General features: G+C 44.0%; 2 protein-coding genes across 6 annotated transcripts in view; both read left to right on the top strand.

Moving 5' to 3' along the window:
- On the top strand, window positions 1-17,907 carry brsk1b (BR serine/threonine kinase 1b). Of its 5 annotated transcripts, XM_042085210.1 has the most exons (20): window positions 2-722; window positions 1,557-1,674; window positions 3,075-3,169; window positions 3,573-3,658; window positions 3,877-4,017; window positions 4,332-4,448; window positions 4,596-4,629; window positions 5,171-5,239; window positions 6,021-6,167; window positions 7,057-7,088; window positions 9,231-9,395; window positions 9,836-9,933; window positions 10,117-10,270; window positions 10,615-10,675; window positions 11,903-12,506; window positions 13,063-13,111; window positions 13,829-13,952; window positions 14,344-14,557; window positions 14,771-14,860; window positions 15,293-17,907. In XM_042085210.1, exons 2-20 carry the CDS (start codon window positions 1,590-1,592, stop codon window positions 15,460-15,462), a joined length of 2,535 nt encoding a protein of 844 aa, XP_041941144.1. In that variant the 5' UTR covers window positions 2-722; window positions 1,557-1,589; the 3' UTR covers window positions 15,463-17,907. The 5 variants fall into 5 exon arrangements, with proteins under 5 accessions (XP_041941145.1, XP_041941144.1, XP_041941143.1 ...); XM_042085211.1 differs by having other exon boundaries at window positions 1-1,674; window positions 10,120-10,270; XM_042085209.1 differs by having other exon boundaries at window positions 2-1,674.
- Window positions 17,908-19,164: 1,257 nt separating this feature from the next.
- cpt1a2b (carnitine palmitoyltransferase 1A2b) overlaps window positions 19,165-28,000 on the top strand; it is a 25,949-nt gene continuing 17,113 nt past the window's right edge. Inside the window, exons 1-6 of the mRNA XM_042085214.1 lie at window positions 19,165-19,288; window positions 21,992-22,134; window positions 22,313-22,452; window positions 23,613-23,784; window positions 24,178-24,279; window positions 25,337-25,474. Of these exons, the coding sequence (XP_041941148.1) occupies window positions 21,994-22,134; window positions 22,313-22,452; window positions 23,613-23,784; window positions 24,178-24,279; window positions 25,337-25,474 (693 nt within the window). The 5' untranslated portion in view covers window positions 19,165-19,288; window positions 21,992-21,993. The remainder of the gene's footprint in view (window positions 19,289-21,991; window positions 22,135-22,312; window positions 22,453-23,612; window positions 23,785-24,177; window positions 24,280-25,336; window positions 25,475-28,000) is intronic.

Raw genomic sequence — 28,000 nt, 5'->3', positions numbered from 1 at the left:
CATAACAAATTACTCGTTTCAGACTTTGGTCGTTTTGCAAGGTAATATTAGATTTTGCAGACCTATATTCTAATATCTTAGCCATGTTTTTCATCCAGCCTTTGGTTCACTTAAGGCACCATTCGGTGGAGCATCTGTGCAGAAGAGAGTGGTGTAGTTGGGTGGGGCGGAGAGAGGGGGTGTTCTGGGAGAAAAGGGAAGGGAGGAGACGATGGAGAGCGCAGGCCGAGTGAACCCCGGATGCTGATGCTGCCCGTATCGAATCAAGAGAAGCAAGGGGAGAACGAGATAGGGAGCGGGGTGTATGATAGAAGGTGGGGTACTGGAGTCGGTCGTCACGAAGCAAGTGTTGTGAAGGCGATACTTTTTTCAGGGATACGTCTTAAGGCGCAAGGACAACGCACGGCTGCGCGACGGGCTGCAGCTGCGACGACGGCAGGAGAAGATGCTGTGATCTGCTCGCCGAGGGAGGGAGGAGGAGAGGCGGAGGATTCTACGCCAGCTAAATATGCTTGCATTTTCTAGAACAGCGATGTATCGCATTAAACGTCCAGGCCTTCGAGTGGTGCAAGAAAAACACTATTTAGCCCTTGCCTTCTCTTGAAAACGCATTGGGGCTGTATTTGGACCGGGTGCTGGTGGATAGCGGTGTCCTACCAGAGCGTTTTCGCACAGGGTGGCTCTCTTTTCTCTATATTTCCGGATGTGAGGCCTGGGGTAAAGTAAGTAGCCTAATACTCCAGACACTGGACATATTTTAGCACTGCGGTTTAAATGGGAGAATATTCACTTGACGGGGAATGTGAGGATAGCCTATACGATTACTGAAATTGCGAAGTCAACTGAACAAACAGCAGAATAACGAATTGTTACGGATAGCTAACTAGAAGCAAATCTCAATGAATATTGTAGCCCGTTCATTTCCAACGGAATTAAGTTTATTTTATTGTTGCAACATTGTTGTGTTTACTGACTTGACTAAAATGTGTCAAAGTGTAGGCCTATCTGACAGTCAGACCGCTGGACGGGCTGGCCCACATGTTCGGCTTTAATCATAATTTTGTCAGCGCCTTTGAATCTGCGATGACACCTAGCCTACTAGACTCGTATCTACATCAACATTCATGTGTCTCCAGCGTATTTTCGTCAAAGACACAGGCTATGTTATCTCTGCTAACTCGATATTCCTGCTGTCAGAACATAGTTTCATATTGTTACCCTAATTTATCATGGATCTTTGATTCATTAGTTTGATGCGCACTCATAACATAGGTCTAGGCCTACGTCTCTTTAGTTGACATTGGCCTAATCTCAGATCATAGTTTATGACTATTAACAGTATCAGGCTACGCGTTCAGCGAACACATCTAGTTAATATTTACATTAGCAGTGAGCATCATTGGAAAGTGGTTGTGAGTAGGCCACATTATTGTCATCACGAAGCGTAGGCCATTCCTTGCCCCTCTTACTGTCTGTAATGTCGCTACGGCGGGGTTACACAGCGCACAGGACTCATCGTAGCAGACTCCCCTGGAAGAAACTCTGATTTTTTATAGAGTTCTGGTCGCAGAAACAAATCGTTTGAAGAAATGTCCAGCAAGGAGTTGTCGAGTCAGCCGGCACAGTATGTGGGGCCTTACCGCCTGGAGAAGACTCTGGGGAAAGGGCAGACCGGTAAGAATCAGCACTGATGTCAGTGCCCTGCTGAGCTCTTATGTGTCAAGCTGTGAAACATTAATGTTACTTACGTGAACTGTCCATGGTTCATAATGATGGACAGCAGTTTACATGACCATTCGAAAGCATGCATGTAGCCTAACTTTATGCATGAGCAGTAGCCTAGTCATCTGTTGCGGTCATTAAAACAATGCTCATATTAACGAATCAACGAATCAGTGCGATGATTCTTTTTCTTCTCTCTCTCTCTCTCTCTCTGTCCTGTGCATGCTGCTGCCATTGTATTGATGTGGTAGCCTACAGTTGTCCCATGCTGAATTAGTCTATCCCTGCCTATGAAGGGAATACACTGTAGCCTAGAAGAGGTCACACTGTTAAAACTAGTTTGCTTCTGGATTATATGTAGGCGATTGCCGACTGATGGGTGAGATGTTTGTCTATTATTGGTGGTAGTGACCCAACAGCATTTACTTCATGAAGTATATTTGCCAACTCATATGATGCTCTGTTTTGGTGTACAATGTGAATGAATATGCTTTATTTGTATGTTTCTTAACCGTATGAAACTGCATAGTGGTTACGCATATTTCCATAGGGAAGATATTCAACCATATTAGACCATTTCTCACTTTATGTAGCTGTACTAAACCCTAATGTGTCACTCGGCTGGGGGAGCAGAGTGATGTATATTTATGGTCAGCTGGTAATCGATAAGTGACGGGTGGGGAGCTGTTCGACTACTTGGTGAAGTCAAAATGAATATTTTGGTCAGCTGGTAATCGATAAGTGTGCAAGGAAATTCGAGTCAGTTAAGAGCAAGTGTGGAGTGAGCCACCTGGCCACTGGTCCTGTCCTGACCATGATGTTGCACACAGGCAGGACATAAAGCCTAGGTGCTGCACTCTCTTTCATTTGAAGTGACATGTACATAGTGGATGTTATTATTGAAACTGGGCTGTTGGCCACGAGTAAAGAAGCCACAAGATCTCTGAGACCAGTTTCCTGAGATGGTGTGTTCAGCGTTTTGAAGCTTTGGTCAGGGATAGGGTTTCATGACATGTTAGTTTTGATCAGGTCTGGATAAACCTGATTGGTGATGTCATCACTCACTCACATATCCTTTTCAATCCCATTGGGTCACTGTCTGCCGAGAAGGGACGATAAAGGGAGAGAGAGAGAAAGAGAGAGAGAGGCAGGAGGGGGGCATTAAGCCCTTTGTTTTTTCTCTCCCTCTCTCTCTCTCTCTCTCCCTCTCCCTCTCTCTCTCTCTCTCTCTCTCTCTCTCTCTCTCTCTCTCTCTCTCTCTCTCTCTCTCTGTTGTCTGAGGTTTCCTGTATTTCCTCTCTGCCCTTAAAGTGCTCTCAACCCCCTCCCTCCCTCCCATTCCTCCCCTCCAGGCTTGGTGAAGCTGGGAGTACACTGCATCACAGGGCAGAAGGTGGCCATAAAGATTGTGAACAGGGAAAAGCTGTCAGAGTCGGTTCTCATGAAGGTAAGAAAAGCAGACATTTGCTGATCTCTTTGTGTTGTGGCTTTCTCTGTTGATCTTGTGGTCTGGAAAGCTACAAGAAAATACCATTGATAAATTCACCTACAAAGTATAAAATATTTCTGACCAAATCAAGATATTACACTAAGTGTTTAAAGAGGTACCTAGGCATTTGTCCCCAAATCTGAGCTACGAAGCTCCGCAGCTTTCCATTCTTTTCCTCTTGCATTGCTATCGGCTGCTGTGTTTATAATACAGCTCTGTCTGCAGATGCTCATCACCCACTTGCCACCTCTGCACTCTCCTCTTTTCCTCAAGCAGAAGCTATGCTGGTTAACATCTCCTGCGTTCTTTCCACTCGTTCCCTTCTTTCCACTCTTCTCTCTCACTCTCTCTCTCTGTCCAGGTGGAGAGAGAGATAGCTATTCTCAAACTGATAGAACACCCTCATGTTCTGAAGCTGCATGATGTCTATGAGAATAACAAATATCTGTAAGTATGTGAGTCTGTTTCTCTCTGTGTGTGTTTATCGGCCCATGTGTGTTTGTCTGCAAAAGTCGGTTTCACATTTCTTTGCATAGAACTGCCCACAGCTTCTGTCTGTGCTCATCTGGTGTGATAAGATGTGACTGTATTTACGTCTCCTGCACAAATTCAATCAGTGGCAAACTGACAGCCCCCACCCCCCACCCCCTCTCCACGTTTGTTAGGTACTTGGTGCTAGAGCATGTGTCGGGTGGGGAGCTGTTCGACTACTTGGTGAAGAAGGGCCGACTGACCCCTAAAGAAGCCAGAAAGTTTTTCAAACAGATCATCTCGGCCCTGGACTTCTGCCACAGCCACTCCATATGGTAGGCCTCCTTTTAGAGAGCAATGACGAGAGTGATTGTGATGTCTGTGTGCTTTTGTGTGTGTGATCCGATATGTAGGGTGTATCTTTCGTTGTGCATGTGTGCTAGACAGAAATGGAATGTGTCTATGACAACAGGTTCTGTGCATGTTTCTCTGAGGATATGTTATAATGATGTGTTTGCTATGTTTTAGATTTATTTTATTTGCTTGGTTTGGCTGAGTAAAAATTACAGGGAACACATCAAGTCATAAAATCAATGCCCCACACCCTCCCCTTTCTTCGTCTTTCTGTTTCTCTCTCTCTCTCCTCCAGTCACAGAGACTTAAAGCCAGAGAATCTGCTGCTGGATGAAAAGAACAACATCAGGATCGCTGACTTTGGCATGGCCTCACTACAAGTAGGAGACAGTCTCTTGGAGACAAGCTGTGGGTGAGTATTGTGATTCTGTCTATTCATGACTATAAATATACTTGTGTCTGTACGTGTGTGTGTGTTCAAGTACATGTATAATGTATGTATTGCGTGTGTGTGATGTGGATAAATAAATTGTAATTCTGTGTGTTCAAATGTTTTCAGATCCCCTCACTATGCATGCCCAGAGGTGATCAGGGTAAGTCATAGCATAGTCTCAGCAACATGTAGCAGTTTCACCTGTATGTTCCATGTGTCATTAGCATGCATTTTTTTTTATATTTGTGTTTATGGTCCCTAAGTGAGTGTGTGTTCATATTTCATAGTGTGTGTCTGTGTCCACGTGTGTGTGTGTGTGTGTGTGTGTGTGTGTGTGTGTGTGTGTGTGTGTGTGTGTGTGTGTGTGTGTTTGTATCTGTGCTGTGGTGCCACTAGGAAACAATAGTAGTAAGACAATATGGAAACAGCTCTGAAAATCTTTAAAGCAGGATTTGGCATGCTGTCGTCATTTTGCTGTTTGAATCCGTTTGTGTGTGTCTGTGGAGGGGTAGTTTGTTTTGGACTGTGTGGTCATCCTATAGCTAACTGTGTGTGTGGTTGGTATGTGCTTGTCTTTGTGGCTTTGTGCGTGTATGCGTAACAATAGGCGGCTGTTGTTTCTGTGCCACTCTCCCCTCCCTCTCTCTCTCTCTCTCTTTCTCTCTCTCTCTCTCTTTCTCTCTCTCTCTCTCCATTTTCAGGGTGAGAAATATGACGGGCGTAGGGCAGATGTGTGGAGCTGTGGAGTCATCCTGTTCGCACTGCTCGTGGTGAGCTATTCTTTTTTCTCTTTTCAGTTCATCCCTTTCTTTCTCTTCTGTCTTTCCCCCCATCTCTCTCTCTTCTCTCTCTTTCTCCCTATTGCACTGTTTGCTTTCTGTCCTCTGCATGTCATTCAGGTTGTTGTTGACTTTCAGTATCCATACACTCTGTCACCCATAACTCTTTGCTTATGTAAGTGGGTGGATGTCTGTGCCATTTAGCACCTCTGGCTTCAGATTAGTTGCACATATATAGGATTGGCTCAAGTTCACACACACACACACACACACACACACACACACACACATACACACACACACACACACACACACACAAACACACATTTACATGTGCTTTTCTCAGAGAATGTATGCCTCACTAGCCAAATGACTAAATCAAGCCTCAATTCACAGCTGTGTGCAACAATTCCAGTGTTTACTTTTTCTGTTGATCAAAACAGCTGGTTGTTCTGATAACTGTCAGGAAACTACAGGTTTTGATGATTTTTTTGCTTGCTCAGTGGCAAACTGACAGCCACTTATTATGTTCAAAAGACTGTCCAAGTTATTGGTAATACACCACGATTCTTCACTCAAATATTTTTTGAAAACACTATCACTTCCTCCTGACGTCATGACATCTGGTCATTAGGAAAAGGATTCATTGTGTCTGTTTTGTGATTAAAACCCAGAATTGTGACGTCCACTTAGTTTCCCTAGCTCTGCTTAATGTGACCTGCAAATAGTTAACCCCAGTCTCCTCTTGACCCTTGCTGACCTCTGTTTCCAGGGTGCATTGCCGTTCGACCATGACAACCTGCGGCAGCTGCTGGAGAAGGTGAAGAGTGGGGTGTTCCATATGCCCCACTTCATTCCGCCCGATTGCCAGGCACTCCTCAAGGGCATGATCGAGGTCGACCCGGAGAAGAGGCTCTCGGTAGGTCTGCCAGGCAGAGGGGAGGGGTGGGGTGAGAAAGATGGAGAAAGGAGGAAAGAGAGATGAGAAAGCAGTGGGGTAACAAAAAGAGAAAGAGACAGATTGTATATGAGTCAGGTGTGAAAACATCATGTGTGTGTAGATTTGCACCATGTGAGTGTAGATTTTCGTGTCATTAACACGAGTGGACAAGAAATCATTCTGGGTGAGAGTCACTACCTGCTGGTGCAGTGCTCAAGCAGAAATTCCCAGATTTCATTACCTCATAAATTACAAGACATTCAGTGCAGGCATCCAGTTACTCACACATCAACTGAGGTCAAGTCCCTGGTGATAACTGTGTACACAGAGAAAATATTTTTGGAACTTTATCTGAGCCATATGCACACAGCAATAAATCCAGGGTGTAAGTACTTAAAAGTGCATTATACTGGGTTTACTGACAAAAACAAATATACCACTAGACTGACAGTAGACTGATGTGATTCCCAGTATATCTGTACATTGTGTGGATTTGGATTCTTTGTGCCTGAAATAGAAATCAAATGGGCACAGAATTCACTGTAATCTTCAACTGTGAAACAGTTTTTGCAAAATGGCATTGTTGTAAATTTGGAGACGTTTGTATCTGTTTCCAAAAGGAGTAGATTGCAGCTTTTGCAGAGAATAGTAAATAATAAGCATTTTTATGCACACACTCAGTATCTTAGCTGCTAAGAGCCATATGTTTCAGTCTACTTTTTTTGTAGTTATTTTATCTTTTGCAATTCTTAAGGTATGTGACTTCTAAGCAATGTTTTGTGTAGAATCCCTGACTCATAGTAATGCGCTTAGAGCTCTTTGCTGTTTGACTGATAGTTCTGTTATTTTTTAATGGCTCCCTGAACAGCTTGAAGCAATACAGAAGCACGCCTGGTATCAGTAAGTAAAACCTCTCTCTGAACAGCATCCAACTGCTCTTTTAGGTGGGGATCACACTGGAAATAACCCAGCGGCACTGGTAAGTGTATTGCAACGCTCAGACCATAATAAGTTCTTACTCGTTCCTAAGTAACACAAACGGTCTGCCTAAACTGACAGTTGAATACTCTTGCGTTGCGCTTTAAAAGTTGACCCAAGTTCAACGCTCAGCTTGTTCAACGCTAGCATTACGCTAGCGCTGCCACCGGACATTCCTAACCGGGCCGTAGCCTTGTAGAATGCATGTAAACTAAATAAACTCAATTTAATGCGCAATAATACCCACTGACGATGGTAAGCCAGATACCTCAAAGAAAAAGAAGTGGTCATTCAATACGAAATATGACGAGTCATATTTAAAATATGGTTTCGCAGAGACCGGTGACTCGCATGCACCAAGTCCTTTATGTGTGGTATTTGGCGATAAGTTGTCAAACGAAGCAATGAAACCATCAAAGCTAATTCGACATCTAGAGTCCAAGCATCCTACACTTAAAGACAAACCCCTTGAGTTCTTTGAGCGTAAGAAACGCGAGCAAGAAAGACAAAAAACTAGTGCGTAAAGCAACCACATCGGTGAACGTGGCTGCGCGTAAAGCCTCATAGTGGCTAGTCGGAATGCTAAATCTAAGAAGCCCTTTACTCTTGGGGAAGAGTTAATTCTGCCTGCTGGTAAAGGCATGTGCAATGAACTCCTTGGGGAGGCTGCAGCTAAAAAAATAGCTCAGGTACCGCTTTCTGCAAGCACTGTCAATAGGCGAATTGATGATATGTAAGAGGATATTGAGGCACAGTTGTTAGAGAGGGTGAATGGGTCACCGTGGTACGCTATCCAAGTTGGTTGGTTGCAGGTCACTGGCCAGAGTGTTTGAGTTGCGAGAACCGCTGCAGAGATTTCTTATAGAAAAAAAGTCACCGTTAGCAGCATATTGTAGTGATGAGGGCTGGGTGTCAAAACTCGCTTACCTGTGTGACATATTCGGGTTGCTTAATGACCTCAACCTGTCACTGCAAGGGAGAATGACGACTGTCTTTAAACTGGCAGATAAAGTCGCTGCATTTAAAGCCAAGCTTGATTTGTGGGTACGACGAGTGGATCGGGGTGTATTTGATATGTTCCAGTAGTGGGGGTTTTGGGAGAGACTGAGGCAGGGCCCTTTCTCTCGCAGCTGGTGCGCGATCACCTTGTTGCGCTTTGAAATGAGTTTGAGCGTTACTTCCCATCCTCCAAAGATCAACGGCAAACCAATGAGTGGGTCCGCAACCCATTTGTCAATATCCCGAATAGTCCTAACTTGTCAGCGCAGGAGGAAAAGCAGTTGATCGAAATTGCAAATGACGGTGGTCTTAAGAGTGTGTAGGCTATGAGGAAACCTCTCTGGCGGGTTTTTGGATGAAAACCAAAGCAGAATATCCCGAGATAGCCGTAAAAGCGCTGAAAACGTTGCTACCATTTCCCACCACGTATCTATGCGAGGCCAGGTTTTCGGCAATGACTGCAACTAAGACCAAATTGCGCAATCGACTGGACATTTCAAACACACTGAGGGTGTCGCTGTCTTCCATCACCTCCATATGGAACCTTCTTGTTGCAGGGAAACAAGCACAGGGCTCCCACTGATTATATTCGTAATGCACGTTTAGTTACCATGTTTTGTTACCATATTTTGTTAAGCATGTTCACACATGATAGATGTAGCTTCAAGTTGTTCAATTTTCATAGTTCATATTGTTAAATTTTCACTTCTTCAAGTTCACGTTTTTCACATTTTTAAGAGTTTGTTACCTTCACTGTTCATACATAACTCGAGCTAGTTCTTTTCAAGTAATGCATGCACAACACGGAACATGGAACCCCCGAACCCCCCACCGGTCCGTGAAAAAAAATGGGAATCAAACCGGTCCATGGTACATAAAAGGTTGGGGACCCCTGCCATAGAGAACAATAGGAAACAAGCCGCTTGCCGCTGGCCAGTGTGATCCCTGCCTTAAAGCCAGTCCTATAATCCATCCTTATCAAAATCTCTTTGGATCTTTTCATTCTTTTAACCTTCTCATCGTCGCTCTCGCTCCCCCATCTCTCTGTCCTCCTGTGTTCCTCAGGGGCGGCCGCAACGAACCCACCCCAGAGCAGCCCCCTCCCAGGCGGGTGTGTGTGCGGCGGATCCTGTCCCTCACTGAGCTGGACCCGGACGTGCTGGACAGCATGCACTCCTTGGGCTGCTTCAGGGACCGCACCAAACTGGCCCGAGACCTCCAGTGTGAGGAGTGAGTATCCCATCACCCCCTCGGCCTGGCTTGTGTCAGGGCTACCGTCAGTAAATACTACCCAGATAGTATCGTCCCCGGTGCTGACAAGTGATAAGAAATAATTGTATTATTCCTGTCTTGATGGGTGTGTTGATAAGCCTTACCAGTAACAAGGAATCTCCGTAATATGAATGATAGCAACTGGGCAGAAGCAGAATATATGGATGTATTAGGATTCATTTTTTCCATGGAATTTTTAAAACAGTAGATGTGACACAGTCGTTGCCAAGGCAACTCTTGAAGGTTGTCAACAGCTGTTATTGGTAATTGTGCTGAAGGGAGATTCCTTTGATGGCAGGAGGTGGTTCTTCCATTCCTTCCTGTCTGTTTGTCATTCTTTCTCATATTCCTCTCTGTCTGTCTGTCTTCTCCTTCTTACATTCCTCCCTGTCTGTTAGAATAAACCAGGAGAAGATGATCTATTACCTGCTGCTGGACAGAAAAGAGCGCTACCCCAGCTATGAGGACGAGAACCTGCCACCCAGAAATGATGTTGGTGAGTCATGCCATGTCTGCGCAAATACAGAAACACACCCACGCACATACATTTTTGTGTATGCAGGCATGTACACATACACTCACATATAGCCTATAGTTCCCTATAGAACCACATCCTCTGTGTGTGTGTGTGTGTGTGTGTGTGTGTGTGTGTGTGTGTGCGTGCATGTCTGTTTTGCAGCAGACCCTCCCCGGAAGCGCGTGGACTCGCCTATGCTGACACGTCATGGCCGATGCCGGCCGGAAAGAAAGAGCCTGGAGGTGCTGAGTGTGACAGAACAGGGTTCACCTACACCGCCACGCCGAGCCCTGGACACATCCTCACACAGTCAGAGGTGCGTACATACACACACACACACACACACACACACACACACACACACACACACACACAGAAGAGCTCCCCACCCTCCTAAATGCTGGCACATCTGCACACAGCCAGCACAGTCACTACACATACCACACCCCCACACGCTTCCCCCCAGGGTCTTATGAACCACCACTACATCGACCTGCTCTCTATACATCTACACGCCTTCCCACTCAGACATACAGTACAGTACACTAACTGTTATTGTGTTGGCTGGATCTGTGGTTTGTGCGCTAACTGGACTGATTCTCTGTGTTGCCTGTGGCCTGCCTGGTTGGTTGTGCTCATTCCTGTGTCCGTGTCCTGCAGGTCACGCTCGGTGAGCGGCGCCTCCACAGGCCTCTCCTCCAGCCCCCTCAGCAGCCCCAGGGTGAGTTCCCCCGTCCAGCCACTCCCACTCACACACCACATCGCCCCAGTCCTGGTGCCAGCAAAAACTTTAGTCTTGCGAAAAAAGCAGAACCACATATTCTATAGTTACAATTCTGCTATATGCAATACATACACTCCCATACACACATACAAATACACACACATCAGATATCACCTAAGTTAAACTACCGGTACCGGTCCGGGCCAGTACTATGCTGATCCTGTATTGCAGCTCTAATCTAATCTAGATTATTAAATCCATCATTATGGCTGTATCCAGCTTTTGATGCACATGGAGGACAAACTAATCCAGAGTTGGTTTGTTAATGCCATGTTATATAAACACTGTGGACAAAATGTGCAAACTGTTTTTGGCAAAACACTGAAAGTATCCTCCTGCTCTAATGCTAGTTGACATGACATGCTTTCCACTGTCACTTGTGAAATGGCAATTAGGAAGTGAAGGTTTACACATGTATACTGTCTTATGTTACCCATTCAGTGTGTAGAACTGCAATCTATGTAGGAAAACAGTGAGTGTAGTATGTATGTAGTGTTGTAACTAAATTGATCTGTGGCAGAAATGTGTTTGGTGTTGAAGCTCTCCTCAGTTCAGTGTGCTTTATCATACTAAAATCATCTCCCTCATACTGTTCCATTTCCCATACCACTGACCTTCTACTTGAACTAAAAATCAATGACACATATAGGTCAATACAACACCCAACACCCCTCATCCACCTACAGTATATGCATATGCTCTTTTGTCTCCCTTCCTACCTCTCTCTGTCTCACTGTCTTCTCTCTCTCTCTCTCTCTCTCTCTCTCTCTCTCTCTCTCTCTCTCTCTCTCTCTCTCACTCTTCTTTCCACCCCCTCAATACACACACAGGTAGTGACACACATACACATATATAACCAACTCATATATAACACTGTATACGCTCTTTTCAATACCCCCTGTATGCAGGGCGTGTTTGTAGAAAATAAGAACAGAGAATGGTAGATGGCTCGATTGCTAGCTGTAGCATCCTCATTGACAGGTTTAATCGTTTGTACAGTAAATGAAACAGATGACAAAAAAAGCACATGTTGAAGATATCAGTAGAGTCTGCTAATGCTAGTCATAAATCGCCATAAATCATAACTTTCATGACCATTGCTCTCTCCATCTCTCCATCTCCCCACCTCTCCTCTCCTCTGTCCTCTTTCTTCTGCTCCATCAGAGCCCCGTGTTCACTTTCAGCCAGTCCGAAGTCACCTCTGCTTCCACCACCCTGCCCAAAGACCCCAAAGCAGGAAGTGCCACCACTCCCCGGGGGTCCAAACGCGCGCCTGACCAAAAAACCCAGACTCTGCCGTCCAAGGCGCCCTCCGATCGGGCCCACCTCCAATCCACGTCCCTCCCCCTCCAGGGCCCCCCCCGCTCGCCCTCGCCGTCTCCCTCCCCCCTCTCCCCTATCCCTCGCTTTTTTGTCTTCCCCGCGCCCTCCGCCATCAAGTCGGTAACTAAGAGCCTCTATCCTAACTCTGCCCATGTGTCACAGGTCACCCCCCAGGGCTCCCCGCTCCCCACCCCTCTCGGCACCCCTGTCCACCACCCCGGGCACCCCCCTCCCACCCCTCCCTCGTCCTCGTCCTCGTCCTCGTCCTCGCGCGCTGAGGGTGGGGGCGGCGTGGCCGGAGGCTCCCTGTCCCTCACCCCGCCCTCCAGTCCTGGGGGAAGTGGCGGGATGGCGGCCAGCAGTTCCGCCCACTGGCGGACGCGCCTCAACTCCTTCAAGAACAACCTGCTGGGCTCACCGCGTTTCCACCGACGCAAGCTGCAAGGTGAGAGAACGCCGTTGTGGCTAGGGGAATGACAATGAGGTGCCAACAACACCAAGGTCTTGCCTTTAATACCCAGTGAGCAGACAAACATCGATTAATTTATAATCTATCTGTATGGCATCAAAATATAGCATATATCTTCTTATCAATCAAAATGAGATCTTTTTCTAAGTACACAGTGGAGACATAATCACTCCATTGACCTAAATTCTTATATATTAGGTGCAGGTGACTAAGTGGTTTCACAAGTGCTCATTGTCATACAAAGGAAACCAATAAAACAGGCTAAACAGGGTTGAGCTATAGGAGCTTACACAAGTGACAAGTTTGTGGGTCATAAATGTTTGCTTAGTTTTCCGTCAGCGAAGACATGCTGTGACATGCACAGTAGCTGGAGGCAAAAATCTGTTCTCCCTGATGACCTGCTTGCATCAGTCTGTCTTTCCCTCCTCGTCTTACTTAACTTTTTCTCTCTCTCCACCCTCTCTTGCTGTCTCGCTCTCTTTCTTTCTTTCTTTCTTTCTTTCTTTCTTTATTTCCTTGTCTCTCTCTCTAGTTCCTACATCTGAGGACATGTCCAGCCTAACGCCAGAGTCGAGCCCAGAGTGAGTGTGATAAATGATAATCTGACTGCCCATTCACCTCCTTTGAAAACTGTTCAAAGATTTTGTGTTGACAGTGAGAGGGGGCAGATGACAAGTGCCTACAATTGATATTGAAACAATTGACATTTAATGCTAATTTCTTTACTCTTATAAGGGGTGGGTCCAATATACTATTGATCCTTAAATGTAATTGCGTAAGAATTTCATAGGTTGCCAAAGGCATCAATCTATAATTGCAGACAGAAGAGACAGATTATCCTGAAGTATGCAGTTCAAAGTGTTCTCTGTTTATATTGGTTTTTAGTTTTAGTAGATATAAATAAATAAAAAAAACATGTTCTCCTGAATAGCTAGTGCATTGCTGTCTCATACTGCAGACATTTACAGACAACAGCTGACCGGCCTGAATAAGCCTGAATAAAAAAGACCCAGACACAATTAAAAAACACATAGCTAGATTTCTATTGATTTCTATGAGGGTAATATCTAGCCTTATGTCACTGTTCTATAAGAAACAAGTCTTTATCTTATCATCACATTTTCTTTCTATCTAGCTGTCCTGTATACCATGCTAATTGTAGCCTCCCTGGTCTTTAGTGTGCAGCTTGTTTTATCTTTCATTTCCTAGTCCCTTTGACTGCCTGCTTGTTCAGCTGCAGTATTGATCTCACTCTGTGTGTGTGCGTGTGCGTGTGTGTGTTTGTGCTCTTGGTACAGGCTGGCCAAGAAGTCCTGGTTTGGAAACTTCATCAGTATTGAGAAGGAGGAGCAAATCTTTGTGGTGATCAGAGACAAACCATTGAGCTCAATAAAGGCAGACATCGTCCACGCGTTCCTCTCAGTAAGAGTTTTTCTGTCTTTCTGACTTTTTTTGTTGTGGGTTATAAACAGGAAAGTAGTCATTGATGCCAAAGGCCCTTAAGTGTCATGCTTAAGGCTAAAGGAAGCTATGTGATTATGTGCCCTCTGCTTTGTAATTAGTAAACAAGGCTTGTAATCAGCTGGTCTTATGTCAGTGTCGATCATCCTCTGCAGATACACAAGCTGTATCTGAAGAATTTCAATCAATCAATATCAATCAGAAAATCTTCTCTGTCCGTCTATCTGTCTCTTCCCTATGTGTGTCAAACTACCATTAACAAACCATATCTATTTCTCATGTAATTTCTCCTTCAATCATGTCCTCCCCATTTCCACGCCTCCGTCTCCATCTCTCTACCTATATCTGTCAGATTCCCTCTCTCAGTCACAGTGTCATCTCTCAGACCAGTTTCCGGGCGGAATATAAGTCCTCCGGAGGTTCATCTGTCTTCCAGAAGCCTGTCAAATTCCAGGTGGACATTGCCTTCTCTGAAGGAGAGAGGGAGCGAGAGAGAGACAGGGGAAAAGAGAAGGAGGAGAGAAGGGACATGGGAATCTACAGTGTCACCTTCACTCTTATATCAGGTACAGATCAAAATAGTTTTGAAAACATGTCAGAAATTAATGATTGACTGTAAATGTATCCAAATTTGAAGGGTATGAAAGTTTGAGTATATTCTAAGCATGGTTTGTGTTGTGTGTGTGTGTGTGTGTGTGTGTGTGTGTGTGTGTGTGTGTGTGTGTGTGTGTGTGTGTGTGTGTGTGTGTGTGTGTGTGCGCACGCATTTGTGTTCTCAGGTCCTAGTCGCAGGTTTAAACGGGTGGTAGAGTCTATTCAAGCTCAGTTGCTCAGTACTCATGATCAGCCTTCTGTGCAGGCACTTGCTGGTGAGTGTCACAAGCTTACAGGTATGGACTCTTTCTGATGCTCTCTCTCTCTCACATGCACGCATGCATGAATGCATGCACACACGCGCAATCACACACACACGCACCACATATAAAGATAGACACATAGACTTTCTTACTTTGCAAGTTTGTTGTGGAAGGTAGCGGTTGCGGCAACACAACAGGCATATGGAAAGTATGGCATCTTGTAGTGCAATGCATCAATGAATCAAGGAATAAATGATATCATCATGGTGAAATAAATGAGAACTTCATAGTTTACGTCCTGGGTTGTCTTCCTGCCTGGTAAACTGATTATTGGTAAATAAATATCTATATGTTTGTTGTGCAGCTGAGAGAAAGTACCCATCTATATTTATATATTGATCTATCAACCGATGGATCGCCTCTCTTACACTTTTTTCCCATCAGATGAGAAGAACGGGCAGCTGTCCTCTCATCCTCCCGGCTCCCTGAGCCGTCAGAACTCTCGCCGCTCGGAGGGAGGAGGCGACCGGGACAGTGGAGGCCTGCAACGCCGGGGCTCCAGCAAAGACAAGACCCGCCTGCTCTCCTCCAACGGAACCCAGTCTCAGCCCTGAGGGCTTCGGGCCAGACGGCTACCCACACCCCCTATACAACCCCTACACCCCACCTGAGAGAAATAGCCTTCCCCCTAAAAAAGCCCGCCACAGACCCATAGAAACTCCCCCGCCCTTACCCACCAGTCACCTGTGAGGTCCACCACAGCAGCAGTAGTCGGAGGCTAGAGAAGCACCATGGAGGAACATGATGCATTTTTTGATAACCAGGAGGCCTACTTTTTACCTTATCCATCACCGAAGACATCAGAGGAAGCGTTTGTTCAAAGAGCTCACCTGATGGTCAAGATTCATGTATATGTATATATCTGTATGGGTGTGCTTGTGGGTGTATGTATACATATATGTGTTCTATACGTGAAGGCCGGGGCAAAAGCAGCAGTGTTAGTTATGTTGTGCATAACCAGGAGAGAATGTATGAAGTCTTCTGGGGCACAGGGACAGTCAGATAACCCAAATTAGTAGCCTGCTGATCATCCTGAAGTGAAATTAAAAACTGACACGAAGTAGTACCAAAAAGAAATCGTGAAGAGGGGCCTGATTTAGAAAATGAAACATTTCTGCTACAAAAATGCAGAGGCAGAACACTACCTAAATTCTTAAAAGTTTGCCACAGACTGAGGTTTAGCTAGTTAAATCATAAGTATCCTTTTCAGGGGCACAATCTGTGTGAGCTCACCCAACAACGATCAAATGTTAAACTACTTTGCCTTTTAAAAGAAGATTAGAAAAAAAAAGGTCCTCTCAACTCTTGGTGGACACACCAGAGTGACCAGAATTGAACAGAACAGGACAAAATTACCAAATAATTGAACGCAGAAATGTCTTGTCCTTTTTACACTACACAATCTGCACGGACCTCTGTGAAAATGAGACACAGAGAAGTGTAGAAATGGACATTACTCCCCCACCCCCTTTCTCTCCAAAGTTTGTATGGGGATGAGATAGTCCCATATCCTGGTCCTGAACGGCTCCTTCCCAGCCCAGATGCACTAGGGCTGCTGGGAAAGTCCTATGCATGAAAGCGGTCAGGGGCTGGGAGGGGACGGAAGCAGGAATGGTTCTTAACCCAAGAGGGAAGGGGACAAAAAGAGAATGGGGCATTGATGGCACAGCAATAGAAAGAGTTCTGAATACTTTTTGTTACATTGTCTTCTGTTCTTGATTTAAAATGATGAGACATGCTTGCTGTCCGGGAAATGAGACAAAAAAAGCCAATATAGTGAATGTCAAAACAAAAAAGCTATTTTCGAAATATTGATTTGATTTATTTATTTATTTATTTATGTATTTTTGAAATTATTTTTGTTTGTATTTAATTTATGTATTTATTTGTCTTATTGGAAGGGGAGAGAATACTGTAACAAACTGCTGGCAATTGTGAGAAAGACAATTAGTTGAAATTGTCAATTAAGAGCACGACTTCAAAGACACATGAGATATTTCAAAATGGCTGTCCCAAAATGCCTGTCTTGGCTGGATTACTGGAGTCTTCTTGCAGGACCTGATGGAATGATGGGAGAAAATGACCTCGTTTCCTTTTAAAACATTTTTTAAAAATCAATGCTGCAAACATCCTTCCAGCCACCACTTATAAATATTTTTGTGTTCACCATCTTCTGTGGTATCAGTGAGCTGAATTTAATTTAAAAAAAGAGATAACAATGACATTGAAAGGATTTTATCCTTTGGAACTTTCTAGAACCCTTTCCATGAATGGAAAAAAGACTTAAAGAGAACAGACAAAGGGAGAAGAGAAAATGGATGTAAGACACATGTCTCCTCCTTCCAGAATGTTAATCAAGAGAAGAGCCCAAAGCTTTGAACTTTATCACACCAGATCACATACTGAACACAACCAGTATTCACACACACACAAACATACACTAATAGTGTTGATGAACGGTCTGCAACAGCTTCAGTCATCTCGCCGAGGAAAAGAATAGTGAAATGAATGAAAACTGGATTTTAACAGGAAGGCACTGTATACACATAATGAAAAAATAATTGAGTTGGACCCCACCCAACCACACCCCTCTCACCTCAGCAGTGCTCTCCCAAAACACAACTTCAGTTGCAGATCTGAAGACGTTTAAGACGTTTGGTCCAGAGAAAATCTCCTACCCTGTCTTCAACAGACAAACTCATCTTAAAGCACAGGATATCCAGGGTACATAGTTGCTTCCATCATTCGTAACAGCAGACAGCATCAACACTTAAAATAGCAAAAAACAGGATCACATCGGTGCCCTTCTCCTCTTTGTCACTTCCACACTTATTTAAACTTTTGTTTCTTAAGTCTGGATATTTTGCTGCCATCCATTACGCAATGTACTCGGTAGCCAACCCACCTGATTGGTTTATGGCTTTGGTCGTTTGGCCCCGTCAAAACCTGTCACTCCAGGCCATCAACCACTCAGCTGCTACTCAGCCTGATATTTTGTTCACCAGCCCTTCTAGAAGGTACTCCTGGTGCTCAGCCTTGTTGTCTGTCCGTGGGATCCCTGCATGTCAGAGCTGAGCTGAGGCCCTGGGTCTCTGCGTGCTGAATGTCCAAACTGCATGCCTATCCACGTCTGTCCTCTCTGCTGGCGGGAGCTGGTTCCACAACTCACTGACATCGCCTTAATCATGCTTCAAATCGCGTGCTTCTGGAGCTCCGGATCACATTGGCTGTGGGAGCACATTTCATCAACAAAACACAATTGGGATTGTAAGCTTTCATCTTCTCCAGGGTTCATGCCTATACACACACACACAAACACACACATGTGGACACAGACACACGCATACACACCCCAGTTCATAGTGGAAATGACTACAACCCTTCTGGACTTTCTGTGCTCACATCTTGACTGATGGGGGGGGGAATGTCAGTTGGTCTTTAAAGTCCAACATCCTTATCCTTTTGTTCCACTCCTCTGTCATTCCTCAGCGCCCCCCCCCACACACACACTCACCACGCCACCACCTCCCCAGGTTTCACTCTCTGTAACCCCACCCCCCACATACACACAGTGAAACTTCTCTGTTTGTCATTCCCCCTCTTTTTCCAACTTTCACTCTATACTTCTTTAACACCCCCCCCCCCCCACCATACATTATATACCTCACATCCTCATGTATGCGCTTCTGTATGCACTGTAACCCATTGCCTTGATTGTTTAGTCATCTCTGTGCTCATGCTATGAACCTTGACTCTCATTCTTGTCGACATAATTGACTATTCCAGTTAAGATTGTAAGATTATACTCTCTTCCCCCCTCATGCACAGTAGAAACTTTTTTTCCATATTAAAGATTGACATCAATTGGGGAAAAGCATTATAATAATGATGAAAATGAGAAAAATGTCTGTATTATAATTAAAAATGAAAGTGCACTATTATTATTGCCTGTGATAAAAACAATAAACAACATAATGAGGAAAGGTGTTCTCAGTTTGTCTTTGCTGTCATGGTATGGTCTCATCTGAAGTGGATAAATTATGCATAAATAGCAAGTTTAGAATGGGAGACCAAACAGAATGTTGAACTAAATTGTAAAAAACTGAATTAAATGTGAAGATTTAACAAGGAAGCCAACCAAGGACCCTTCCTGTGTAACCACAAGAATATAAACAGTGCCTCTACGTGAGCGTGCATGAAAGTCGATGACGTCATCGCGTATGTAAATGAATTGCCACCGAGTGTGTGGGGGGCGCCGGTCTGCTTACTGTATCTGTAATAGAAGGGTGGTAACGATTGGACTGCACATCTGTGTTGGACAACTGGCCTTCGCGTTCGGATTTTTCCGAGATCTAGCGGATAAATAAGATAACTACTCAGGTAGGTTCACTATACGAATTGTTCTTTTTATCGTACGAAACGTTTATAGCATATGTATGTTGCATTGTGTTGCAACATAACAATCATCAAATGCATCGTGGCTTAATTGCTTTTGTGTAAAAGCGTACAGCTAGATGTTGACGGATGGAGAGTGCGAATTAATTAATGCGCTCAGTGTAAAATAGTTCTGCTGAAATGCGTAGTATTAGGCTACCCTAGGCTGCTAAGTGCCGTTTTTCATGGGATTTCTGTATGGGGAGTCAGGGAGTAGTCTATTCCAGTTTTTGAGGGAGATTTTTTGTTTTGTCTATATATGGTTATGTGTTGGAGTTTCTCATCTTTCGCTGGTCCATTTTAGTATGTAGGTTAGCTGTTCCATTTTCTCCTTACAGTTTATTTTTGGACCTGTAAATGGATGGATGAATAAATTAAATGTAGGCTAGGTACGGTGAAAGGGTGGTCTCTTTGAAGAGAGAAGTTAACATGGCGAATGTCAACACAACCTGTCGATATACCTCTATCTATCAGTGCAGGATTACTTTCAGTAAAACTACCTATTTAGCTATTTCCCTCTCCCTCAGCCCTGGAAAACTTAGCTTTATGTATGAAAACACGTGTAAAGCAAAAGTGCGACACAATTTAATTGAAAGGGGCTGAACTGTATGAAGTAGGCTACCGCCTAACAGAGTTTCAGCTAGAGACCAAATTACGTCACAACAATGCTCTGTGTCGAGAGGAAGTAATGAGAAGGATGGGCACAGGATATATTTATAGCATTATGTACGTTAGGCCTAAATACGATTGAGTTTCTTGCATGATTGAAATGAAATATCAACTCACAGAATGAGAATGAGAGGGAGAGGGAGAGAGAGAGAGAGAGATAAACAAAGTAGCACACTTCATATCAGTATTTACTTTCAATCCGTTTGTTGTAGAGCAAGTTCCCCCTGTGGCTCACGTTTAACCAGCCCGACAGTTTCTCATGCGTTGCTTTCTCACTTGTGCTTGTTGCCCTGGCCGGCCTCTAAGCAGAGTGTGAGAAGTCTTTGTGCTCACTCCCTTCTCATTTCTCTCTCTCTCTCTCTCAGCCATGAGTTGTGGGGCTGCTTGTTTCATACAATGCTGTTCTTCTCTGTGCTGCTTAACACAGTAACTTATTCCTGCTTCCAACAGGGACAACGGGGGACAAATATGTACATACATGCCTGAACTGCACGTAAATACATTCATTAGTGGACAAGGAAAGAAAAGGAAGTAGGATGGTTACTGCAGTGCCTATAGTTTGAGATGCTCCTCTGTTCCTAAGCCAGACTGACTCCTGCTGTACAGGAGGGAAAGATCACACACATTTTGATTACCAATCACTTCAAGTTTACAAATCAGGTTAAAGTTGGTTTCTATGTGGCCTAGATCAAATGTTTGAAACAATCAAAAGCATTCTGAAGATAATGACAAGTGGAGTGTCAGGCAGTAGATTTGTGCTCTTGAAATCTGAAAGTAATTATGAAAGATATTGGCAACTTTTTTCTTAATCAATTTTTTTTATGTTGCACACATTTCCCTTGGTATAGTTTTGACATACAAAATGAAGGAAAATATATCTAAAAGGGTTACCATGCTGTTTTCTCCCCTCCCTCAATGGCATTAAGCCCAAAAGTGAAAATAATTTCCAAAAGAAAGTGCCATGGTGGGCACACTTGATTTAGTATGTTTCATTTGAAGTTTTTCATGCAAGTATAGAAAATATTACTAGGTTAAATTGCAAAGTCACAGAATTCTTTCTCTATCTTCGGCTGAGATGTTCACAAGTTTGGCGAAATTCTGTCCATGGGGGGCCATTAAATAAATGAATTTGTACATACATCTAGTGACTGTACACCATTACACCATACCTCCCACACAAACACACACATACCACACCCGCCCCCCACCCCCCCACACACACACTTTCAAACACATAGCATGAGTTGCAAGAGTAGAGCATAGAGACAAATTGACAGGCGTGAACTATTTTTATGGAGAGAATGTGCTGGACTGAGCGCCGGTCATATTTTGTACCGCTATGCGGTACATCTTCTTTGTGTTTTTTCTTCTTCTTCTCTTGTTTTTGGTTCTTTAATTACTGAGTGGCACCAAAACATCTAGTGGGAGTGTAACTCTGTTACCGCGTGATCTTCCCCAGGAGCCAGTGAGGTACAGGAGACGGATGCAGCAGACCTGCCTCTGTTATCTATCATTACCACAGGGTTTGCATGTTAAACTGTGTGAATGGTGTGGTCGGTTAGTCCCCAGGTGAGCGTGCCACATGTTTCAGTCGTTCAGAATAGAATGACACCTTGATGGCCCTTGAGGACATTCTGAGGCAGTGTCTTCTCACCTCTCATGGAAAATCACAAATGCCTTTTTTAGAATGTCACAAACCCAGTAATGCCTTGTTTACATAAGCTCTCTGGCTCTGAGTAGGTTCACTTTGTATACACCTTTGCTAGCAGTCACAGGTTGGAGATGTCTTTTAAGTGACTTTCTATACACACACCTGGGTGTCAGGAGTGTGTCCCCTGTTCTTCCACTTCACTTCACAAATGGTTTGAACTGAAGCACATGAGTGAGTTTATGAGAGTTTATGAAGCCACAGTGTGTGTAGCCAGGTGTGTTGCTGTTTGATGACTCTGGGGGCTTCTCTACCATCTTTTTCCCCCACAGTCATGGCGGAAGCCCACCAGGCTGTGGCCTTCCAGTTCACCATCACACCGGAGGGGGTGGACCTGCAGCTGTCCTACCAAGCACTCTCACACATCTACCGGTCTGGCTTGCGCTCCTGGAAGAAGAGAATCAGCCGCATGAGAGTATGTGTTCCCATTTTCACTGCTGCCCATGTATTATCGTGTGGGGACTTTTATATTGAAATTCTGTGTGTGTGCTTATCCAAATGTGTGTGTGTGTGCATCTGGGTGAGTGAAGGATAGGTAACATTTCATGTGTATGTTTGAATGTAACCCATTGACCCCCCCCTCGTCTCTACAGAATAGTGTGATAAAGGGTGTCTATCCTGCCAGCCCCTCCTCCTGGCTGTTTGTTGTCATAGCGATCCTGAGCACCTTATACATGCAGTCGGACCCCTCCATGGGTCTTATCGCTAAGATCCAGGAGCACCTGCCGCTCAGGTGAGAATACAGCCTCCTTCTCCACAGCTGGACACTCACCCTGCTCTAAAATGTCCCTCACATCTCTGTCTCTGCTCAATGATATGACATGACATGGACAATCACATTTCTTAAGTTTAATTTTCTCAAGTTTACGTTTATTCATTTAGCAGATGCTTTTATCCAAAGTGACTTACAAAATGAGGAATACCATTCAAGCTACATTGCAAAGGAGACCATAGGTAACAATAAATACTACTACAAGAGATACTCCTACTAGAGGATGAGAGTGGTTTAAGAGGGTGAGACGTAAGTACTAGTCAAAGTGTAGTCAAAGGAGATAGTGGTAGAAGAAGACAAAGATAGAGGGAAGAAAATGAAGTGCATATTAGTAAGTACTTGTTAGATGTGTTAGGACAGGAGGCACTCTCAGAAGAGTTGGGTCTTCAAGAGCTTGAAGATAGAGAGGGACACTCCTGCTCTGGTAGCACTTGGTGGGTCGTTCCATTAATGGGGAGTTACAAATGTGTAAGGGCGCAGTAGTGCCAGATGACATTCCATAGAGAAACGTAATTTAGAATACATAACTCCTTCTTCAATAATTCCAATTGCTTCTTGGCTTCTTGCCCTGTGAGGTAAACATGGCTCCATGCCTCAGAAAGGTTAAATAGCAGATTTTCATGTTATTATAACCGATAACTACTTTAAATAGAGCAATTCAAGTTCTTCTCCATATACCTGGGTTGTTTTACATTCTCCTTTGGCCTTTCTTTATTTCTGTCCCCTCTCTCTATCCTCATCTCTCCCTCTGTCCTTTAACACCCATCTTTTTTCTCGCTCTCACTCACTTCCACCCCCTTTCTAATCCTGTTTTGCAACATCACCGTTCCCTCATTCTTTCTTTCTTTCTTTCTTTCTTTCTTTCTTTCTTTCTTTCTTTCTTTCTTTCTCGCTGCCCCACCCACTGATAACCTGAAAACCTTCCCTGTTTGTCCACCACACCCATCTTCTTCCCTGCCTCTTTATCCTTCTCTTTACCTCACCCCCATCCTTTACTTCACCCCCTCACTAATTTCTCTGTTGGGCAATCACACCACCTCTCTCTCTGTTCCTCTGTCTGTCTATCTGTCTATCCCCTCATCCTCTCTCTCTCTTTGTCTCTCTCTCTCGCTCTCTCTCAGTCTGTCTCTAAGCTCTCAGGGCCAGACCATGGTGTCTGCGTTGCTCTTCAGCACCCTGCTGTGGCTCTCGCTGATCCTGACGCTGCGCTTCTGCCTCAAGCTGCTGCTCTCCTACCACCGCTGGATGTTTGAGCAGCACGGCCGCATCTCCACTGCCACCAAAGTCTGGGTGGTCAGTAACACCATCCCCTCCCACACACCTCTGTCTCTCCTCTCTTCTCTCTCTGAGTTTAGACCTGGAGCAGGGTGCTCTGTGGTAGCACAGATAGCTCATTTGGGCTGACTTCTTATTCTGAATTATTTGAGAATGCTAACAGCACTAAGATTAAAAAAAAGGAAGTATGTATGTTCACAGGTTATAAAAGAAAAAAGTTATAGTGGTAAGCCAAAGGCTCTCACTGAGCACTGCTCCTTGTATTGAATGACAAAATCAATACAAACAAAATTATCATTCAAAACAGACCTAACCCTACACTACTTTAAGAGACATCCTTGGTTTCTTCCATCTCTTTATCTGCCTCTTTTCCCCTCCATTTCTCCCTCTCATATGGTCTCCCTCTTTCAGCCTCTGGTCAGGCTCCTATCAGGAAGGAAACCGCTACTGTACAGCTATCAGACGTCTCTCCCACACCTGCCTGTCCCACCCATCAAAGACACACTGCAGCGGGTGAGTGTAGTGTGTGTGTGTGTGTGTAGTTTGTATGTGTGTTTGTGTGTGCGCACACATCTATGGTGCACAGATGTGACTCATATTGGTGGCTTCTGGGACAAAGGTCAAGTACTCCTGTGTTGAAAAAGCACACATTCCATGTTTATTCTTCCCTAGTCATTCTCACTCGCTGATGAGAAGGTAACTTAAGTAAGGCTAGGATCACACTTCTAGGCACACTTTTTCACTTAAAGGAGAATTCCGGTGTGATATTGAACAAAAAGCACTGGTAGTTTACTTACAAGATGATTTATACAGACAGTATCTTCACGAAGTTTAGGGATCAGATTCCAAAAATAATTCAGTGGAAATGCATGGATTCCAGTTTCTTCCAGTAGCAGCAACTGGAATCCATGCATTTCCACGGAATTATTTTTGGAATCTGATCACTTATCATACCGGTTCATTCTTACTAGTCACTCGACTTATCGTGACTAAATTCAAGATGGCTGCAAACGCTAAACTTCGTGAAGATACTGTCTGTATAAATCGTCTTGTAAGTAAACTACCAGTGCTTTTTCAAAGTTCTCAATGTCTCGTTTTAAATGTCAGGGCCCTCGGAAGTCTACCAATGAAGTGTGGAGATACATTGAGCCTCGTAAATGGTGTAAAACAGTGATTTATTTGCATGGCTAGCCCGATGCCAAGCACCACCATTGAAAAAGCTGTTGGTAGCATCGGCTAACTAGCGCCAGATTTTGGAGTGCAGGGGACAAGCCGAGATGGGCTATGAGACATACGTTTACACTCGGTATCATGTTTCAACACAATTTAGGTCAAGATCACACCGGAATTATCCTTTAATGTGACACATTGATGTTGTCAAAACAGTGTGAACAGCTTTTTCAATTATTGTTAAAAAAAAAGTGTTATTGGATAAGGTTAATGCATGAAAGAAATGTGCCTACCTTTCAAACATTAAAACTCTCTGTCTGTCTGTTTCTCTCTCTCTCTCTTTCTCTGTCTCTCTCTCTCTCTCTCATCCTCTCTCTCATTCTATCTCCCTGTCTTTTAGTACCTTCTGTCTGTGCGTCCACTTGTCAGTGATGAAGAGTTTGAGCGTTTGACCAAGCTGGGTGCTGAGTTTGAGAGGAATCTTGGAAACAGACTGCAGCGTTACCTCAAGCTCAAAGCCCTCTGGGCCACCAACTATGTAAGTCTGGACCAGTAATGTAAAGCAGCCACTAGTAACAGAAACTATACACACTGCCAGGTCACAGCAGGAAACTATAGAGCACATGGGATCAGAGTCAGTTCGACTATGGTACCCCAGCAATGTGTGTCTTGGGGCCCCAATTTAAATGGTGGATAAAGTATAATCAACAAAATATATCAACTAGCAAAGTTCTTCTGCATGAACTGAAGCTATCGTATGGCATGTGCGTGCACTCATCAATGTTTGCAGTTAAGGTCTTGCCCATGGTATGAAATTAGGAAATTGATTTTGCCTAGTTATCAATTTAGCTTATTTAGACTTGAGACTTTGCACATTGCCCATCATTCAAATAAGGGTCCTTGCAGTTCAATATAGCATATGTATTGCATGTGAAAAAAAACAGAATGGATGTGTCGGATTATTTTTCTGTGTACAATTGTATTTCATTGTGCATCATCTCTGTATTTACCTGGTCCACTCCTTCATGTGTATAAGAGCCACTAGTCTGAGCAGGAGCAGTGTTCAGAGATGTTATTTAGTCTCTTTAACTCGGCAGCCCTGTGTAGTCTCTTAGAAGTAAATATGTAGGGGTATTCATCACTCTATGTAAACCTGTGTGCACAAATTATGAAACAATGTCATTTTAATGCCTCTTAACATGAAATTGTAAAGAATGTTGGGAGTTAATCATCTACAGGACATAATATAATTAAAACATTCAAAGAATCCAGAGAACTCGTTGCAAACAAGGGATAGAGCTGAAAAACAATTTTGGATGGCTGTGGTCTTTTGGACCTCATTTCTTTGTTTCTGTAAAGAAAGTCATTATGTGGGCTCAGGAAAACCTCCGATAACCATTGTCTATGTGCCCAGTTTGATACTCAATTCAAAAACTTTAAACCATGCAACAGCCAAAATTGTATTGAGACATGATACAGAAAATATCACCGTCTTATCTGGGCCTGAGGTGAAGTGGAAAAAGGTCCTGTGGTTATACCAATCAAAGTTTGCCATTCTTTTTGGAAATCATAGACTCATCTGGGCTAAAGAGGAGAGGGCCTATCCAAGTATCCAACCTATCCAACTTGTTTTAGTGCTCAGTTCGAAACCCAACATCTATGACGGTGTGGAGGAGCATTAGTGCCTACAGCATGGACAATGAATTCTGCACATTATGTAAACAGTATTGTACTGTTGTAAACAAGTACAGTATGTAAACAAATTTCTCCATAGAGGTAGAGTCCAGGTGCTAAAATGGCCTGTTTGCAGTCCAGACCTGTCAAATTAGGTGCATCATGGAATGAAAAACATGATTAAGAATACCCCATACTGTGGAGGAACTGCAATCCTGTATAGGGCAGGAATGGGACAACATTTAATTCTCAAAACTCTAGCAACTGGCCTCCTCAGTTCCTAAACATTGACAGAATGTTGTTAAATGAAGGGGTGAAGCAGCACAGTGGTAAACATTCCCTGTCCAAACTTTTTTTGAAACATGTTGTTGACATCAAATTCAGAATGAACATACATTTTCCATGAAATAGTCCACATTTTCATTTCCAACATTTGATATGTTGTCTATGTACTTTTTGCTACTAAATTTGGGTTTACGAGACTTGTATATTATCACATTCTGTTTTTATTTGCATTTTACACACATTTACACATCCCAACTTCTCCTAATTTGCATTGCCTTTCAATAGATCACAGAAAGATCATAATCAGACTAAACTGATGGAGACAGACAGTGTAATCCCTGTCTCTACTGTATATACAGTATATTGATCCCGTGAGGGAAATTTGATCTCTGCATTTATCCCAATCCGTGAATTAGTGAAACACTCAGCACACAGTGAACACACAAGTGAAGCACACACTAATCCCGGCGCAGTGAGCTGCCTGCATCAACAGCGGCGCTCGGGGAGCAGTGAGGGGTTAGGTGCCTTGCTCAAAGGCACTTCAGCCGTTCCCACTGGTCGGGGTTCGAACCGGCAACCCTCCAGTTACAAGTCCGAGGTGCTAACCAGTAGGCCACGGCTGCCCCCATTGTGTCTCTGACAGGACTTGCCTCGTCCAGCTTTGACAAACAGCAGAACTAGTTTTGGTGGCATTCTCAGGATGGACATGACCCATGAAGCGTCTGGTCAGTTGTACTCGCAGGAAGTAGACTTGCCCAAGGCAATGCAGATTTAGTGAGTGACACTCTGGTACCGCGTTTTTAAAGTTCACAGAGTTATCTGATACAAAACCTTAATTGCAAGAAAGCCTTACAGATGAACAGGCTGAATTTCGGATGGTTGCATAAGTTGTATTGGTCAAATATAACAAGAAATTTAAAAAAAAAAATCTAAAGTAGGTCATTCAGTGGTTTACTGTGTTTTTTTGTGCTGGTTTGTTGAATTTGCTGAGTCAGCCTCTGCATTTGGAAACTCCTGGTGAACCCAAGCGATATGACCACTGTGTTTATAATGCTTAAGTTAAGGGCATTTTGTTTGTCCGTGAGGGAACTGCGATGTTCTGTGT

Source organism: Alosa sapidissima, chromosome 3, assembly GCF_018492685.1.
Source record: "Alosa sapidissima isolate fAloSap1 chromosome 3, fAloSap1.pri, whole genome shotgun sequence".
Classification (NCBI taxonomy): Eukaryota; Metazoa; Chordata; class Actinopteri; order Clupeiformes; family Clupeidae; genus Alosa; species Alosa sapidissima.
This window is presented reverse-complemented; position numbering and strand designations above follow the sequence as displayed.

Bases quoted from the DNA above. Each gene is read 5' to 3' on its own strand.
- brsk1b (XM_042085210.1), top strand. From the start codon at position 1,590: ATGTCCAGCAAGGAGTTGTCGAGTCAGCCGGCACAGTATGTGGGGCCT. The intron at 3,170-3,572 runs GTAAGAAAAGCA...CTCTCTGTCCAG, and splicing joins CAGAGTCGGTTCTCATGAAG to GTGGAGAGAGAGATAGCTAT. The intron at 10,676-11,902 runs GTGAGTTCCCCC...CTGCTCCATCAG, and splicing joins GCCCCCTCAGCAGCCCCAGG to AGCCCCGTGTTCACTTTCAG.